This window comes from Anabrus simplex, chromosome 1 (assembly GCF_040414725.1).
Source record: "Anabrus simplex isolate iqAnaSimp1 chromosome 1, ASM4041472v1, whole genome shotgun sequence".
Lineage (NCBI taxonomy): Eukaryota > Metazoa > Arthropoda > Insecta > Orthoptera > Tettigoniidae > Anabrus > Anabrus simplex.
In genome coordinates, this window is record NC_090265.1 from 14118426 (window position 1) to 14137686 (window position 19261).

General features: G+C 38.5%; 1 protein-coding gene across 1 annotated transcript in view; it reads left to right on the forward strand.

Annotated features, from left to right (window-relative positions):
* spz6 (Spaetzle domain-containing protein 6) overlaps positions 1-19261 on the forward strand; it is a 218447-nt gene that overhangs the window by 138595 nt on the left and 60591 nt on the right. Inside the window, exon 6 of the mRNA XM_067138688.2 lies at positions 2597-2860. Within this exon, the coding sequence (XP_066994789.2) occupies positions 2597-2860 (264 nt within the window). The remainder of the gene's footprint in view (positions 1-2596; positions 2861-19261) is intronic.

Below are 19261 nucleotides of genomic sequence, written 5' to 3' on the forward strand. Positions count from 1 at the left end.
GCTGGGATGCGGGTCCTATTGGTCTTATGGGGCGGCAACAGCTGGTTGCTGGGATGCGGGTCCTATCAGTCTTATGGGGCGGCAACAGCTGGTTGATGGGATGCGGGTCCTATCAGTCTTATGGGGCGGCAACAGCTGGTTGATGGGATGCGGGTCCTATCCGTCTTATGGGGAGGCAACAGCTGGTTGCTGGGATGCGAGTCCTATCGGTCTTATGGGGTGGCAACAGCTGGTTGCTGGGATGCGGGTCCTATCGGTCTTATGGGGTGGCAACAGCTGGTTGCTGGGATGCGAGTCCTATCGGTCTTATGGGGTGGCAACAGCTGGTTGCTGGGATGCGGGTCCTATCGGTCTTATGGGGCGGCAACAGCTGGTTGCTGGGATGCGGGTCCTATCGGTCTTATGGGGAGGCAACAGCTGGTTGCTAGGATGCGGGTCCTATCGGTCTTATGGGGCGGCAACAGCTGGTTGCTGGGATGCGGGTCCTATCGGTCTTATGGGGCGGCAACAGCTGGTTGCTGTGATGCGGGTCCTATCGGTCTTATGGGGTGGCAACAGCTGGTTGCTGGGATGCGGGTCCTATCAGTCTTATGGGGCAGCAACAGCTGGTTGCTGGGATGCGAGTCCTATCAGTCTTATGGGGTGGCAACAGCTGGTTGCTGGGATGTGGGTCCTATCGGTCTTATGGGGCGGCAACAGCTGGTTTCTCGGATGCGAGTCCTATCGGTCTTATGGATAGGCAACAGCTGGTTTCTCGGATGCGGGTCTTATCGGTCTTATGGGGCGGCAACAGCTGGTTGCTGGGATGCGGGTCCTATCGGTCTTATGGGGCGGCAACAGCTGGTTGCTCGGCAATGTGAAATGGAACTCTCACACTAACTGTACACATTCTAGTGTGGAAAAATGAACTGCGGTATCACAACAGACTCTTTGACGTAACACGGTCACCTAATTTGGTCGGCTATATAGCACAGAACACTTACAAAGTGACGCAATATGTTATGTTATTTATTGACCCAATCTGGTTGGCATATGATTTTACATAGTAATGACAAAGATGTCTGCCTCTGTGTTGTAGTGGTTAGTGTGATTAGCTGCCACCCCCGGAGACCCTGGTTCAATTCCCAGCTCTGCCACAAAATTTGAAAAGTGGTTTGAGGGTTGGAACGGGGTGCACTCAGCCTCGGGATGTCAACCGAGTAGAGATGAGTTTGATTGCCACCTCAGCCATCCTTGAAGTGATTTTCTGTGGTTTCCCCACTTCTCCGCCAGGCAAATGCTGGGATGGTAGCTAACTTATTGCCATGCATGCTTCCTTCCCTCTTCCTTGTCTATCCCATCCAATATTTCCATTCCCCCCACAAGGCTCCTGTCCAGCATAGTAGGTGACGTCGCCTGGTCCTCCTCTAGAGTTGTATCCCCCAACTCAAAGTCTCACGCTCCAAAACACTGCCCTTGAGGCGGTAGAGGTGTGATACCTCGTTAAGGGAAAAACCAACCCTGGAGGGTAAACAGATAAAGAAAGAATAAAAGAATGACAAAGATTAACTTGAGAATCAGAACATTACAACGTGTTTCAGTAGGGAGATGTGAAGGGATCTGCTTCTTGTGGAAGGTCTGCCGGCCAGGTGAGGGCTCATGTTCAGTAAAACAGAGGATAAAACCATGATTTTAATCCTAATTATTTTAATTATTTCACTACCAGCTCTGTATTGTACTTTCTGTTTTTATCCTCTGTTTCAACACAATTGTGTGTTTTTCTCTTAGCCATGTTGTAACATTCTGTATTTTTCACACTAGTTTTAAGCCTACTTGATTTTCTAAATGTAAATGTTGATTCTTAGGATACCATATATTTTAAGGACACTAGATTCGGGGCCCTAGCCTAACCTTAGGCTAAGATTTATTTCGGCTGATGATGCTTACGTAAGTTAAGCGGAACATGTCCCATCTTACTAAGTCTGTTGTAATGTTTATTTCCTAAATATATGGAAAGATAAGTATTGGAAAGGTTAACTATTACTCTTATTTTAATGTTCATAATCTGATGTCCAATACGGTCTACAATGAGATTTATTACTTGTAACAAAAAATGTTGATGTAATTCACCAGGAAACAGTAATCCAGGGAAACAAATGGAAACAAGAGGCAACACCTCCAAGTAGAAGATGTAGAATCAAAATTGGTCATCTCCAACACTATCTGATATAAGGGCTTTGATTGGCGTAAAAACAATTAAGTTATTTGTGGAATGAATCTTATGCCCTTTATGCAGTAACATGCTGCCACAAGAAAATTTGATGATATCCTATGCATCTCTATGACAGAGAACATCCAATATTAAAGGTACAGATGCATGTTTATAGCAAGTGTTCAATAATTCTGGATGAGTTATAAATTGCCACACTTTTGGTCTGCATACAGACATAAAATGCTTCCCCCCGCGTCTGTTTGAAGGCCAAACCGAATGAATGTCTTCTAAACTGCCAGCAAGTGTTATGGTAACAGTGTTTCCTCTATCAAGTTCATCGAGGGCAATTTAACAAATTGTTGTTTACAACATGTATTAATATCCTCATTACTTTCTCTATTTCAGTCTGTGTATGTTATACAAAGCATTCAACGGTGAGCCATTAGCCTCAGGAATGGCTGAAAGGCGTGAAGATATCAGCAATGAGCCGCTCGACTATCGGAGAGGAGAAACACCTGGAGCCTCTCCTCTCCCTCCTACCCCGTGCCCAGCCAAGGTGGAATATGCCACCCCAGTGTTCGCCAAGAATTACCAAGGAGTATGGCGTTACGTGGTGCAGATTCCATACGAGGGCTACTTCACACAGACAATAGAAGTTACGAGGTGCATGTAAGTATTCTTTACTTCAGGGCCTGTGCTCGGAACAAAAAAAGACCAGGTGTATGCATAAGTGTTTTCCAGTTTCACTAAGAGATGGCACCAGCAAACAATACGCAGCTTGTCTGACACTAACTTACCAACACACATAAGTTGAGTCCACCAAACACTAACATCTATGTTGTATCGTTCAGTGATCTTGTCGACATTTGTGGCACGCATTGCTTTTTGTATTTAATGAAAAGTAAAAAACCTGTGGAAATTCATCATTTGGCGATAGAAACATGTTCCATCACTTAGAACATGTAGGACATGGTTTCAAAAATTGAAGTGTGGTGATTTAAATGTGAAAGGCAGCGTCCTCTGGTAGACCAGAAAAGTGCGAAGGCGAGCAATTGCAAGGAGTACTGGATGATGACCTAAGTCAAACTCAACGCTATCGCCAATAAATGATTAATTTACATCACACATTGATCGAAAGACCACCAGAATGGGCCAGATCACATGGCATGATTTTGTTACAGGACAATGTGCCATCTCACACAGCAAAACCAGTGAAAGACACCTTGAAATCGCTTGGATGGGACATCCTTCCACACCCGCCGTACTCCCTGACCGCGCCATCTGACTATCACCTCTTCGCATCAATGTGGCACGCACTCCCCGTGCACCACTTCAGCAATCTCGAGGAAGTTGGAAAATGGCTCGACGAATGGTTTTCCATAAAAGACTAGCAGTTTTTCTGGCATAGTATTGATAACTTACCGGTACCTCAAACATTCAAGATTCAAAATTCTTTATTAATCATTAAGTAACATAGTTACAATAGACTTCGTCATTACAACATGATCATTTCCTCTAATCACTTTATTTTAAGATCACCAAAATCTGAACTAAATAAATCATTTGTACCATAGAAATCTTTGATGTTATCCATGTTTTAAGAGTAGTTTTAAATGTACTTCTTGATGCTTCCACAAGGATATATGGAAGTTTATTTTTAAAAAACTTGTATTGCAAATATAAGTGAGTATTTATACATTTGCTTAATCTAAATGAAGGTAAATCTAACATGGAGCTACGTCTGGTATTATGTTCATGTATTTCCAAATGTTGTTTATAATATTGCAAATTTTCTTTGACATATAATAGATCGCTATACATATACAGGCTAAGTCAGTCATCACAGCTTTCTCTCTTATTTAAACCCATTACAATTCTAATTGCTTTCTTTCGACAGATGGGCAAAGTTTGTAGAAGCCGATGGCCAATATTTTGAATAAACAAAAAATGAATTTCCCTTGAAAATTACGAGTTTTCTTTACCACAAAAACTGGCAAAAACTTACGCATACACCTGGAATTTCCTGTATTAGTGAATGTGACACTTAGTCATGGGTTGTACAGCCCCATTTTCATACTTACCCTATTTAACTTTATTCACAGTCTGCAGCGGTTGCATTCACAATGCAGAAAAAAATATAAGAGTAATAAATAGTTCATAAACTTTTTTCATATACTTACGGAAATTAGTTTGTATAGTATAATTTAGTGCATTTCAGACGAGCATACTTAGCTCAGTGGCTTAGCTGCTGGCTTCCCACTTGGAAGGCTGAGGTTTGAATCCCGGTCAATCCTGGCTCGAGAATCACATGACGTCAGGAAGGGCATGCGGCCTTAAAACCCGGCCAAAACCAAAATGAACCTGGCTGGGACAAGCTGAAGAAAGTTTTTGCATTTCTGAATCAGACAAGCCCAAAAAGAGCTTGACCACGCCAAGAAACAATCAGTTTTTTGTACAGACAAACTAACAAATATTATTAAGGTCAGCCACAGGCGATGTGTAGAAAACATAACTCATTCTAGTCTAACTGTGAGCGGTCATAATGATGTGGCTACATTGTGTTTATTCATGTATTAGTTATGAGAGAATTTCAAAAGTTGGCAGTATTATCCATCTATGTCAGAGGACTTACGATATTTTCGACGGGTGTGTACCACTAGATGTTGTCACTCAATGTGCTTTTCGCAGCAAACAACTTCTTCATGAAAACTATATTTTCGATATTTTATGTAACTGTATGCCCTTATATCTAGGAAAAAAAAGGAAACTTGACTAATACATTCTTATGTATTCACGCAAATATGAAACGTGTGGGAAAATGCTGTAATTCCAGTCATAATGAAACTCAAGAGCTTGTTTCGAATTCATATACAGATGTCAATAATATTTCCATTTGTGAATAATATTCTAATTGCATACCATAAATATCATCTTCACTCTGAGAACCTTCGCTAACATCACCTTCCGAGCAATTATTACCATGTAAAAATAAATAAATTTCATAAGAGCTCCCATTTTTGTTATTATTTTTATTATTTTTATATCATTTTTATTATTGTTGTTATTTTGTAGTTGTAAAGCACATTCCATATGATCAATATGTGGCAAATATAAAAGTATTTGAACAAAACTTGACTTACTTAGTAGACAGTCAGTACAAACCGTGCTATACAAACAACTTTAAATCTCAAGTGCTACATGATGTAAAGCAAATAAATGAAGTGTTAGAGGGCATTCGACCAGTGCAGGTTATTGTAAATTTAAAAAAATGTGTGTGTGAATAAATTAATTCCATCCCCTGGTCTAAGGACTTTGGACAGCCAAAGTAGGGGACTGCCTGTAGGGGTGAAGTACAGTGGGGACTTCAAGGGCCCTGGGACCGCTACGGTTGAAGGCCCTTCAGGAACTCTGAAAAGTGGTGGAAAATGGGGCTCTGGTTAAGACGCAGCAGGTCGTTATGTTACTTAGGTTCCAGAACAGGTAGAAAAAAATAAAAGGTAATTGCAATGTAAATATTAGTCTTATACCAGTTGTATAGTATCATTGGAAGTAATTCCACATACTGTATATCAGTTGACTATATTTGTAAGTAGTACAGGAGATATTATAAGTAGAATTTTGTAAACAATATAAATTTATTAAGGATCAGCTGTGTGTTTAATAGAAAATGTTACGCAGATTTCCGTGGTAGTTAGAGGTGAAAGAAGGTGCGGGGTGGTGAACAGGTCTCAAGCTACGAAAGTAAAATTAATTTAAAAATTTAACAAGGTTATATTTTCTTTTCAAAACAAAGAAATAACAAGTACGGCAGGTACAGAGTAGCAAGTCAACAAAATGTAGTTACAATATTTACTGGATTTGGGCTTCGTGCCCCGACTTCACACTTCTAGGGCAATTAGCCCAACTTTACTCCAAAATAAGTTTTACCAGAGGGGCAGAAAACCCCATTCATGTTCAAGAGCACTTGCCCCAAATTACACAGAAAGGCCTCCTCGAGGCATACAACACTTAATTTTCAAGAAAGAGCCACACGCTCTCAAACTTTAAGCCTCTCAAAGGCCACACCAAACTCCACCTTCAAGTTGTCCTCTCAGGACATAGACTCAGGGGTAACATACCTAACCTACTGAGGTCTATTAAATGAAAAGGGGTAATTACATGACCTCTAAAATAACAATTAGAGAGGAGGCGATCTGCTCTCCTAATGCATTTGTTTTTTAAAACCTAATCTGGCTCTAGGCCACTAATACAAGGACTAATCCCATACTACAGAGGTGACTTAAGAAGGAAACAATTTACATTACGTTAAAGAAGAATAGGTAGAGAAAAAAATAAGTTCACCTCAAAGCAATATGAGTGGGAGCTCGAGAGGGTTAAGCACTCTCTATCCCAATATGTAGTTTAAAAGATAGAATAGATACAAGTTTCTTTACATTTTAAGGAAGGTTACATAATGGAACAACTTCGGACCCGCCCCGAGAGTTAAACTGCTGAGCAAGCAAGAAAAGAAGTTATTAATCGGCCATTACCTGGTTGTTGACTGCCGCAGAAGAAAGAGGCGCTTCCCGCCCCCTGCTATGTACTTTACACACGAAAAGATGGAACAGAAGTGGCCCGGAGACCCTAAAATCAGCAGTTTATATACTCTCGCGGAAAGTTCGAGGCGTTTGGGGAATGCGAACACCCTCCCACAAAAACTTTATTGGCTAACCAAGAAAACCCCTACCCAATATGAAGAAGAAACACCTAATTGGTGGAAAATTCATTCAAGAAATTCGGGATTGGCTAGATACAAAACAAGGGGAAAGAAAGGGATAATATTGCCAACCCAAACAATGACTGAAAGAAATTTAGCAAAGAACAAACTTTTGAATTCAAAATTTCTCCAAAAAAAACAGTTCTTTCACTCCGCACTAGGGTGCATCATTGTTGATCCTCAGCAGTGTCCTCTAGAAGAGAAAGTTCACACCTCTTACTACAAGCAAAACAAAAATACGTCGAAAATGACACAGTTCAAAAACTCCAAAATTTCCAGGTAGTGACATCTTCTGAGAAAGTAGAAAATTAATACCGTAGACAAAGTTCAGACTTCCTCCAGCAGAGGAGTTTCAATTGGCGCACATTTTAAATTAGCGGCGTGGAGGTGTACCGCCCGGTACAGAAAACATTGTTAGTGTAAATTGTATAATATTGTATTATAGGAAAATTTTCTTCTCTTGTTAATTTAATATTTAGTGCTTGACAATAATGTATTTTAGTGTACCATTTGCCACCGAGGTAGACACCTAATTTGCAAATAAAGATATTTTGATTTGATTTGATTTGATTTGATTTGAACAACATTTTTCATTACTGGATGCTCAAACAAGCACAAACAAAAAATGGACCCATGCAAATATCTCCTACAGGTACAGAGATATATATTATTTTTTTTTAACCCTTACAAATGCCCACTCCAGAAACTTTGTTAGGAATATTCATCAATCATCATCAATCATCAATCGCTACTGATCTGCACTTAGGGCAGTTGCCCAGGTGGCAGATACTCTATCTATTGTTAACCTAACCTTTTCTTAAATGACTGCAAAGAAACTGGAAATTTATTGAAGAAGTCCCTTGGTAAGTTATTCCAATCCCTAAATCCCCTTCCTAAAAAGAAATATTTGCCCCAATTTGTCCTCTTAAATTCCAGTTTTAAGTTCATATTGAGATCTTTCCCACTTTTAAAGACACCACTCAAACTCATTTGTCTACTAATGCCATTCCACGCGATCTCTCCACTGACAGCTTGGAACATACCACTTATGATATAAGATTCCCACAGGGAATGTCCAATTATGGACCATTTATATTGGTATTACATACCACTTAGTCAAGCAGCTCGTCTCCTTTCTTCCAAGTCTTCCCAGCCCAAACTTTGCAATATTTTTGCAGAGCTACTCTATTGTCATGGTTCATGGTGTGGATTACTGTAGTCATGTCCTAGTTCGTGAACCATGGGCAATGGCTAAGTGGCCTAGTAAGTGGTCCTGAGAGTCGGGATACCAGTTGCTATGGAATGGGAGTGGGCATCTCAGACATATTCTGAGTCATGGCCCTCCTTGTGCTCCAGTGGCTAGGACTACACAATCCACCGGTGGTCCATAGCCTATTAGAGGAGAGATCCTCACTTGGACTATGTGTAAGTAGGGTAGCATCCTGCTTCATGAATTTACCGAGCTCAGAACATTTTAAGCAAGCCTCGGACCTATGGGAGTAACGGAGTCCCACTCCAATTTGAGTGGCAAGGGACTCCTTGGAAACAACTTGGTGGACGAAATGGAATTCGATGGGCGGCTATCAATATTAATGGGGCTTATGGAAGAAAGAAAGTATAACTGGCTGAGACAGCAAAGAGGATGCATCTGGATGTGCTAGGAGTAAGTGATATTCGGGTAAGGGGAGATAACGAGGAAGAGATAGGAGATTATAAAGTGTAGTTGATGGGTGTTAGAAAGAGAAGGGCAGAGTATGGGGTAGGACTCTTTATCAGCAATACCATTGCACGCAACATAGTTTCTGTTAGGCATGTAAATTGAGTGAATGGTGTGGGTAAATTTGGTAGTTGGAGGAATTAGGACAAGAATTGTTTCAGTTTACTAACCATATAAGGGTGCAGATGAGGATGAAGTTGACAAGTTTTATGAAGCATTGAGTGACATGGTGAGGGTCCCATACTCTGGAACCATTACTACAACCCCTAAATACCCTCATAACCATGTGCAAAGATCTGTACCATTATTTGCAGTCATATTTATGTATTATCAGAATGAAGATCCTTCCTTATATTAACACCCAGGTACTTACAATGATCCCTGAAAGGAACTTTCACCCCTTCAATGCAGTAATTAAAACTGAGAGGACTTTTCCTATTTGTGAAACTCACAACCTGACTTTTAACCCCGTTTATCATCATACCATTGCCTGCTGTCCATCTCACAACATTATCAAGGTCATTTTGCAGTTGCTCACAATCATCATCATGAATGTCCCACTACAGTCGGTCAGGTGTGGTTAACAAGCCTCCTCAACTCCTTTCTGTCCTTCCACTTTTCCTGTTCAATTACTTCTGCCACATCCAATCCAGCTTCTCTAATGTCATTTCAAATCTGATCCATCCACCTTCTTCTCGGTCTTCCAACTGGTCTCTTTCCCTTAACTTCTGTTTCCAATTCCCTTCTTGCTACCCGTTCCTTTCCCACTCTTTTTACATGTCCAAATCATCTCAGTCTTGCTTTCTGTACCTTTTGTGCTAACGGTTCAATATTTAGCTCTTCTCTGATTTTAATATTTTGAATTCTATCTCTTCTTGTCTTTTTAACCAATGTTCTTAAAAATTTCATTTCTACTGCTTGGATCTTACTATCTTGTCTCCTATTAGTTACCAGTGTTTCTAGTCCATATGTTACAATTGCCATGAAATACTGTTTATATAATAGTAATTTTGTTCTCTTGGGTTCTTTGTCATCCCATAAAAGCTCTCTGACTTGATGATAAAATGTTGTACCTTTACTTAGTCTGTTGTTAATTTCAGGGTTAATTTTGTTACTTCCATTAATAATGCTACCCAAATATGTAAACTGTTCTACTTTCTCTAACCATTCTCCATCTATGTTATCTTGGCTCCTCTTTTCTCTTTTCCACAGTGCATGACTACAGTTTTCTTTTTACTAATTACCATTCCAAACTCCTTCAGAATTTCTTTCCAAACGTCCAGTCTCCTTTGTACTTCCTTTTCTCCCTTTCCCCAAATCACTGTGTCATCTGCAAATACTAAAGTGTTCACTTTATCACTAATGATACTCTGTTTTACATGTTTTATGATTTCATCCATCAATATAATAAACAATAATGGCGACAGTGCACTTCCTTGCTCGAGACCTTTCTTTGTATAAAATGTTTCAGAGTCACCACTTCCCACTTGTACACTGCTTTTACTCTCATGATACAACATTTTTATCTTGTTACAGTAATAAATGACTTTGGTACATTCCTTTTCAGTAGGCATTGCCATACATGTTTTCTTTTAACTGTTCTTCTTCTTCTTCTTCTGATTCCTATCCGTTCTGGATGTTGGCAACCATCTTGGCTGTGCTCGTCCTGTCACTTGCGGCTCAAGAAAGCTCTGTAGATGTTTTAGAGGTCCACCTTCTGATGTTCTTAAGCCAGGATATTCTTCTTCGACCAACGCTTCCTTTTCCTGGAATTTTTCCTTGCAGGATGGTCTGAAGGAGATTGTATCTGCTGTTGTTCCACATGATGTGTCCCAGGTACTGGATCTTTCTTGCTTTCACGGTGGTCGATACTTCTTTCTCTTTCTTCATTCTTCGTAGAATCTCGACATTTGTGACATGCAATGTCCACGGTATTCTTAACATTCTTCTATATACAAAGATGATTTCCTTGCTCCTTTCCAGAAGTTTTTCCATTATCGTTTGCACTGTAAATATCAAGTCTATTGTTGATCTACTTGATCTAAAGCCATATTGTTCTTCCTCTAACTGTGTTTCTATTATATCCCTCAGTCTTTTGTCTATGACTTTCTCAACTATTTTTAGCCGATATGATAATAGGGTTATACCTCTATAATTTTCACATTTCTTCCTATTTCCTTTTTTGAACAATGTACAATGCTTCCTTGTTGCCAATCTTCAGGTATCCTTTCATCCTTCCATATGACATTGAGGGCTCTTTATAGCCACTGTAGTCCAATGCTTCCTGCTGCCTTAATCATATCAGCATTGAATTCATCTTTTCCACTTGCTTTACCTTTGATCATTGCTTTCACTACCCTTCCAAGTTCCAGTCCTGTTATCAGGTTCTCTTCTTTTTCTCCATCTATCATTTACATTTTCGTATCTCCTTCTTCATCCAAGCAGTCATGCTCATTATAAAGTTTAAAAAAATACTTTGCCATCACCTTCTGAACACCCTTTTCATCATGTACTATCGATCCATCTTCTCTCTTTAATGCCTTGATTTTTTTCTTGATTTATTCTTTTCGATTTTATTACTCTGTATAACAGTTTCTGATTTCCTCGACTATCTTGCTCAATTTTGTTGGTAAACTCTCCCCAACATTTCTCCTTTTCTTCCTTGATACTCATTATTTGTAGCTTCAATCTTTTGTATTCCACATGCAACCTTTTTATCTTATTCTCATCCCTCTGATATGTTTTTTGCTTTTCTTTATCCATTTCTATCTTCACCTTGTTCCTTTCTTTTATTTTGTCTGTCCACCACCATGTGTCCTTTCCCTTAATCTTTGCTTTAGTTTTCCTGCATACCTCAGTTGCTGCTTACACAAATGTCTGTATAAAATTGACCCACTCTTCTTCTTCACTTTGTATTTCTGTGTTAGGCAACTTCTTTTTTATACAATCCTGGAATGCCAGTCCTTTATCCTCCAATTCCCAAATCGTGATCTTTGGTTTCTTCTTCAATGCAATTTTAGGGATTTTTATATACAGTAGAAGTCCGTTATAGCGAGAATTCGTAACAGCGAAACATTCACTCGCTATAGCGGATTGTCGTTATATCCGATTTTTGTATAAAAGTCGGAAAACCCTTCATACACATTAAAATCGGTATGAAACGGCAATCAGTTTGTTCAAAACTTGCGTTTCCGCAGATGATATCCACACTACGGCTTACTTGTTTGTTATTTTTTGTAATCCGATACTACGTGAAAGTGTATGTTTAATTTCATTCTGAAAAAAAATATAGTACCGTATTTCTCCGAATCCTTCAAAAAATTGATATCAGGCTCAAAAAGAAGTTTGTAAAATCATATGAATGCCTTGTTGTACAGTAGGCCTACGCATTTTTAGACGCCGAACATTGACTTTCGTCACGCCGTATTTCTTCTTTTTTTTTTGCGGCTGCACAATTATTCTTGATTTCCGCGGGTTTGAGGACCATTAACTTAACATTCACATCATAATACCGAAAAGAACTCGTTGAGAATGTTCCGGTAATACCTATTCCATGCGTCTCTACAATACAACGATCCATCAGGAAATTATTCCTGCTGTCTATAAAACTGTTACTTCTATTACGCAGCGTCAGATATAACCGGCTACCGTTACACGCACGTCTCGCTTATCGGGTTCGGTCAAATTTAGCGATGTATAGGCCTAATCGCGAACGTTGAAAGTCAACGAACGAGTTTTTTGCGCCACGGTATGGCCATTCCGCCCTTGCGTTTTTCGTGCACATACCTCACAATTTCATCTTCTTTAAAGCGTCCTTGTTGCTGACCACTGAATGCATTTTTTGTACAGTACGCATTTTTTTAGCTCTTTGTCTTCACGCTAACGCCAAATATTGGCTTTAGTTAGGCCTATGCCGTGTTTTCTTGCGGCTGCACTATTATTCTACATTTCCGAGTGTTTAATAAACATTAACTTAAAATTGGCATCATAATATCGACTAGAACCCGTTGAAAAATTGCCGGCAATACCTTTTCCACGTATCTTTACAATACGACTATCTATCACGCAAATATTCCTGCTGTCTATAAACCTTAATTTTACTAAGCGTCATGTACAATAGACGCGTTATGACTCTGCCACTGAATAGCCATGGCTTTTCTAAGAATTCGAAGGGTCGCATGTTTTGATGCCATTTTGCAGATTTGAAAAACACACAGGCACTGTACAACCGGTTGTCGCGGCTAGCGATGTGTAGTAAAGAGCGGTCGTTTATTGTCAACGAGCTCTGTGCGCGTGTGAAAAGAAGCAGCGTGTTTACCGCGGTAGTCACCAGTGGTATCCATAATCTTACTGTTAGGCCGCGATTGCAACAACCCTTCAGTTTTTGCATGAGATTCTGAGAAAAGAAAAGAAAGTCTTGGATTCGGAGAAATACGGTATCACTCCAGACAATTTATGTGGCAAACACCTCAGCTTTCTTCTTCAAAGAGCGTCACGTAACCTAACCGCATATGTAGCCTATCATGAAAACATATTTGAAACGCATGTAGAGAAATAACCTCCTCGCGAAAAATTTACATGTAAATAGCCGTAACTAGACGCCAGAAGATATGAAATATCATCTGAAATCAGTGATGTACTCTGCCATATCTTGAGGTGTATCACATTCTTACTTAATTCCCGTATATAACATTAAAATTAAGATATCGTTTATTTCAGTCTTTAATTCTAGCGAGTTAACAACTGCTATCGGCCACGTTATTTACGCATTTATTATGAAAACCTGTTATCCTCTTTCATTTCGAATTTTCTTTAGAGAACAGCAGTCGATGGGTAATACTAATCAACTCCAACATCGCCTTTGAATGTCAACGAGAGGGCTTGCAAATGCACAAAGTGAGAAAACTGTACTGTACCGAAGATGATCAATCGCATTTTGTCGCAAACGTTTCAGTTTTCTTATTCAAACAGCGTCACGTATCCTAACTTAACCATACTATACGTCTGATGAAAACACACTTCAAGCGCCAATAGAGAAAGTATAACTTTCTCGCTATAAATTTTCATAATAGCCTTTCCGTAATTTAACCAGACGCGACAAAATATAAACTAACCTCTGAAATCAATTAAGCACTCTGCCATATCTCGAGGTGTATCCCATTCTTAATTGCAGTATTTAGCCTCAAAATTAAGCGGTCGTTTAGTCGGCCTTAATTTTTAACGAGTTAACAACCGTTATCGGACGCGTTATTTACGCATTTATTACGAAAATATGTTCTCCGTCATTTCGAATTTTCTTTACGGAACAGCTGTCGACGGGTATTACTAATCGACTCCGACATCGCCTTCGAATGTCGACGAGAGAAATCGCTAGTGCACATAGATAGAAAACTATGCCGAAGGTAATCGATCACATGTAGTATCATCGCTGGGGTGCATAAATATCGGTAACGGAAAAAATCGCGCGCGCTTAATCGCTCGTAATAACGGATACGCTAGTGATAGGGTTCTCGCTGTAACCGAAGGACGATACACAGTTTAATATAGGAATTTTGAAGGGACAGAAAAAAGTCATCGCTATAACGGAGTTCTCGTTATATGCCGTGCTCGCTATATCGGACTTCTACTGTATTTTAATTCCACAGTTAAAAGTCTATGATCACCCTCCATGCTTTCACTGGGACTTTCACTGGGGATTATCTTTGTATTCATGACGTATCTTCCCCATTCTTGGTCTGTTATTATAAAATCGATGAGTGTTCCATATTGTCCATCCCAACTATATCGGCTGATCTTATGGCTATCCCTCTTCATAAACCATGTGTTCTTTATTATCAGGTTATTTCTGATAAAAAAAGTCCAACAGTTTCTTTCCATCTTCATTTCTATCACCATACCCATGTTGGCCCAGAACAATCTCATATCCCATTGTATCAGTTCCCACATGAGCATTCAGATCCCCCAATATCATGATTCCATCTCCAACAATATGTGTTTCCAGTTCGTTGAGAAACTCTTCTTTTCCTTCCACGCTCGATCCTGTCTGTGGAGCATACACCTGTACTGTCTTCAGTAGTTCCTTGTTTACACGTATGTGCATTAGTACAATTCTTTCATTTATGTACTCAACTTCAGCTATTGGTTCGACATTCTGATTCACTACAAATCCCACTCTATTTCTTTTCTCTTTACTGTTACCCATCCAGTACAAGGTGTACCCCTTTCTTAGTTTCTTCATTCCTTTCCCTTCCCAATTTTCTTCACTTTATCCCAGGATGTCCAGTTTTCATCACTCCATTAGGTCAATCAATACATTTTCCTTCCCATTTATTGTTAAAATATTTATTGTTCCAAATCGGGTTTTGTTCTCTGATTTAACACTTCTAAAAACATCAAGATTACAATCATACTGTGTAACTGTAGCCAGAGAGTTGTCAATTCCATTTCTATTTTTAAACTCCCATCCGAGGCTTGTATTATAGTTGAAAGCAAGTACAATTTTACTCATCTGCTGACCTGCTAAGCCTAACACATATGAGGATTTTCTGTCGGGGTTTACTCCCTTAGCCTTTGAAGATCCCTCTTGTCCACAAGACAGTGGTTTCCTCTCCTAATTTTCCCCAAAGAGGATGGGTTGTCCCATCCACCATCTTTGCCATTCCAAAGGTCTCTTTCTCTGCCTAAGATGCTGTTAAGGTCTTCACCTGTAACCCTGGGCATAGGTTCCACGTTATATCCCATGAGAGTAGGTCCCTGCCTGAACTTAGCTCTCCCTCACATTGGCCTACTGATGTGGAGGATACCCACCCCCGCAATGTGGATGCGCCAGACAAGGATTACTCAAGTAAAGGATAGGGAAGATGACCCTATCTCCCTGGAACCAGGTTAATGGTTGTGTATGATGCCACAACCAATAGCTCACAATCATGTAACTTATTTATTACTCCGTACAGAATAACATCATCTGCAAAAAACCTCATTTCTGATTCCACTTCCTTATTCATATCATTCATATATATATAAGGAAACATAAAGAACCAATAATACTGCTTTGAGGAATTCCCCTCTTAATTATTACAGGGTCAGATAAAGCTTCGCCTACTCCAATTCCCTGAGTTCTATTTTCTAGAAATATAGCCACCCATTCAGTCACTCTTTTTTCTAGTCCAATAGCACTCATTTTTGTCAGTAGTTTTCCATGATCTACCCTATTACAAGTGATTATTTTCATTTTGACCGTATTGAAAATAAATTATTAAATGATGAACATTAATTTATTGAAACCACCTATTCAATACTGGTTAAGTCTTTATGGCTATAACAATGTCATTACATTAACTTTGAGTATGGTACATGTTTCGCATGGCATAGCAGGCATCATCATTCATTAATTCTTCTCCAAGTCAGAGCTCTGAGTGGGTGCTATTTTAGGATTAATCATAGTCAATATTATTTATATAACATTGCAAAGGAGTGATTAAGCCATCCATGTTTTAAAGTTCTAAAGTGACATTCTACTCATGTTCACATTTAATGGAATATATTGACTGTTAACTTTCATAATGTCGGTAATGAGAACGGCTTGCTGCAAGTGGAAATAAATCATCTGTACATTTTTACAACTTATTGGAGATTAACATATGCTAGAACTATTCTTAAACATTATTTTTTACAACAATTTACATAATATATATACACACCAGTTATTAATTTTGCAAACATGTCTTATATAATTCAAAAGAATGCTTTCCCAATGCTTACATGCAATGCATGTCAAACTGACTGGTCTGTAATTTTCAGCTTTATGTCTGTCACCCTTTCCTTTATACACAGGGGGTTCTATAGCAACTCTCCATTCATTTGGTATAACTCCTTCATGCAAACAATAATCAAATAAGTATTTCAGATATGGTACTCTATCCCAACCAATTGCCTTTAGTATATCCCCAGATACCTTATTAATTCCAGCTGCTTTTCTAGACTTCAACTTTTGTATCTTATTGTAAATATCATTGTTGTCATAGATAAATGTTAAAACTTCTTTAGTATTAGTCACATTCTTAATCTGGACATTATCCTTATAACCAACAATCTTTTAAAATTAAAAACTTTTTGGTCCATATTGAAAGGAGATTAACACACAATAGAGGAAAGCGTAATTGATCCACCTTTTTTCAATAAAAAAGTGTGTTGTTAATACAATCACAACATTTTTATTTGATGTTTTTGGACACCATCATCAGCCAAAATAAGGTCGTATGAACAAAGATATACTAGTATTATAATATATATTATAGACCCTTAATAATAAATAATGTTAATTGGATGAAATAAAAATTGATGGTGCTTAAAAGCCATTCTTACAATATTTACAAGTTATGAACTTGTTGGTCAAATTATAAAATGAATGGTTAAAAAGTCTTGAGCATGGTGTTGACATGTTCGATCAATAACTGCTGATCTGCATTTAGGGCAGTCAGCCAGGTGGGAGATTCCCCTATCTGTTGTTTTCCTAGCCTTTTCTTAAATGATCACAAAGAAATTGGAAAATTATTGAACATTTCCCTTGGTAAGTTATTCCAATCCCTAACTCCCCCTCCTATAAACAAATATTTGTCCCAATTTGTCCTCTTGAATTCCAACTTTATCTTCATATTGTGATCTAATCAAAATCTCTTTATTTGCAAATGAGGTGTCTACCTCAGTGGCAAATGGTACACTAAAATACATTATTGTCAATTACTACATATTAAATTAACAAAAGAAGAAAATTTTCTATAATACAATATTATACAATTTGCGCTATCAATTTTTTCTATTAAACATACAACTCATCCTTAATAAATTTATATTGTGTACAAAATTCTACTTATAATATCTCCTGTGCTACTTACAAATATAGTGAACTGATATACAGTATGTGGAATTACTTCAAATGATACTATACAACTGGTATAAGATTAAAATTTACATTGCATTTATTTTTTTATTTTTTTTACCCATTCCGGAACCTAAGTAGCATAACGACCTGCTGCGTCTCAACCAGAGCCCCTTTTGCCACCACTTTTCAGAGTTCCTGAAGGGCCTTCACAGCTACCGTAGCAGTCCCAGTGCCCTCGAAGTCCCCACTGTACTTTACCCCTACAGGCAGTCCCCTACTTTGGCTGTCCAAACTCCTTATACCAGGGGATGGAATTAATTTATTCACACACATTTTTTTAAATTTACAATAACCTGCACTGGTCGAATGCCCTCTAACACTTCATTTATTTTCTCTGTTGCTGTTTATTATCTTCTTGAATATCTGTACGGATTTTGGAAAAGGATCAAACACTACCCCTGGTAAACTGTTCCACTCTTCACAACCTTCCCAATGAATGAAAATTTACCCCAGTCGCTTCTGCTAAAATTCCTTCTAATTTTATATTTGTGGTCAGTCCTGCTGATATAATTATTTTCCACCTGAAGCCTCTCACAGATATCTCCCCATGCTTCTTCTCTTGTATAGGCTCTATATAATCCTATAAGTCTAGTTTCCTCCCTTCTCTTACTTAAAGTTTCCCACCCAAGTTCCTTTAACATTTCTGATACACTACTCTTTCTCCTGAAATCCCCTGTTACAAATCTTGCTGCTTTCCTCTTCACACTATCTATTTCTTTTATTAGGTATTCTTGGTGAGGATCCCAAACACTGTTTGCATATTGCATTAATGGACAAACCATACTCAGGTAACTTTTTTCTTTTAATTCTTTGTTGCATCCTTTAAGTAGCCTCATTATGACATGTAACGATCTGTATGCTTTCCCAACAATGTCATCAACATGACCCTTCCAGTGCAAATTACTTTCAAATCTCACACCTAATTATTTGCATTTGCCATGTTTTGGGATAACGACCTCATCCAAAGTATATTCAAATTCAGTTTTAAAGCTCCTGTTTATAAAAGTTGTAACAGTTGATTTGCCTCCATTAACCTTCATATTATTTTCTTCAACTTATTGTTGGATACTTTCAAGGTCCCTTTGTAATTCTGAACAATCCTCAATGTTGTTTACTTCCCTATAAACAATTATGTCATCTGCATACAATCTTATTTTTGATGTTATATTGTTCCCTAAATCACTTGCGTATATTAAGAAAAGTAACGGACCGATTATACTACCCTGTGCAATTCCCTTCCAAACTTTCTCTTCCTGCGATACATTATTTCCTACTTTGATTTTTTGAACCCTTGAATTTAGAAATGTTTTTATCCAACGTGTAACTCTTACGTCCAATCCTATTCCCTCCAATTTCTTTAATAATATTCCATGTTCCACCCTATTAAAGGCTTTGGAAAGATCTATGGCAATGCAATCTAACTGGCCTCCTGAATCCAATTGATCTGATATGTCCTGCTGAAATCCCACCAGTTGTGCCTCACAAGAAAATTTCTTTCTAAATCCATACTGGCTCCTCATGAACCAATTCTTATCATCACATATCCCTCTGATGTACTCTGATATTAAACTCTCCAGTATTTTACAAACTATACTGGTCAGGCTGATTGGTCTGTAGTTCTCTGGTTTCCTTTTGTCACCCTTTCCTTTATAAATT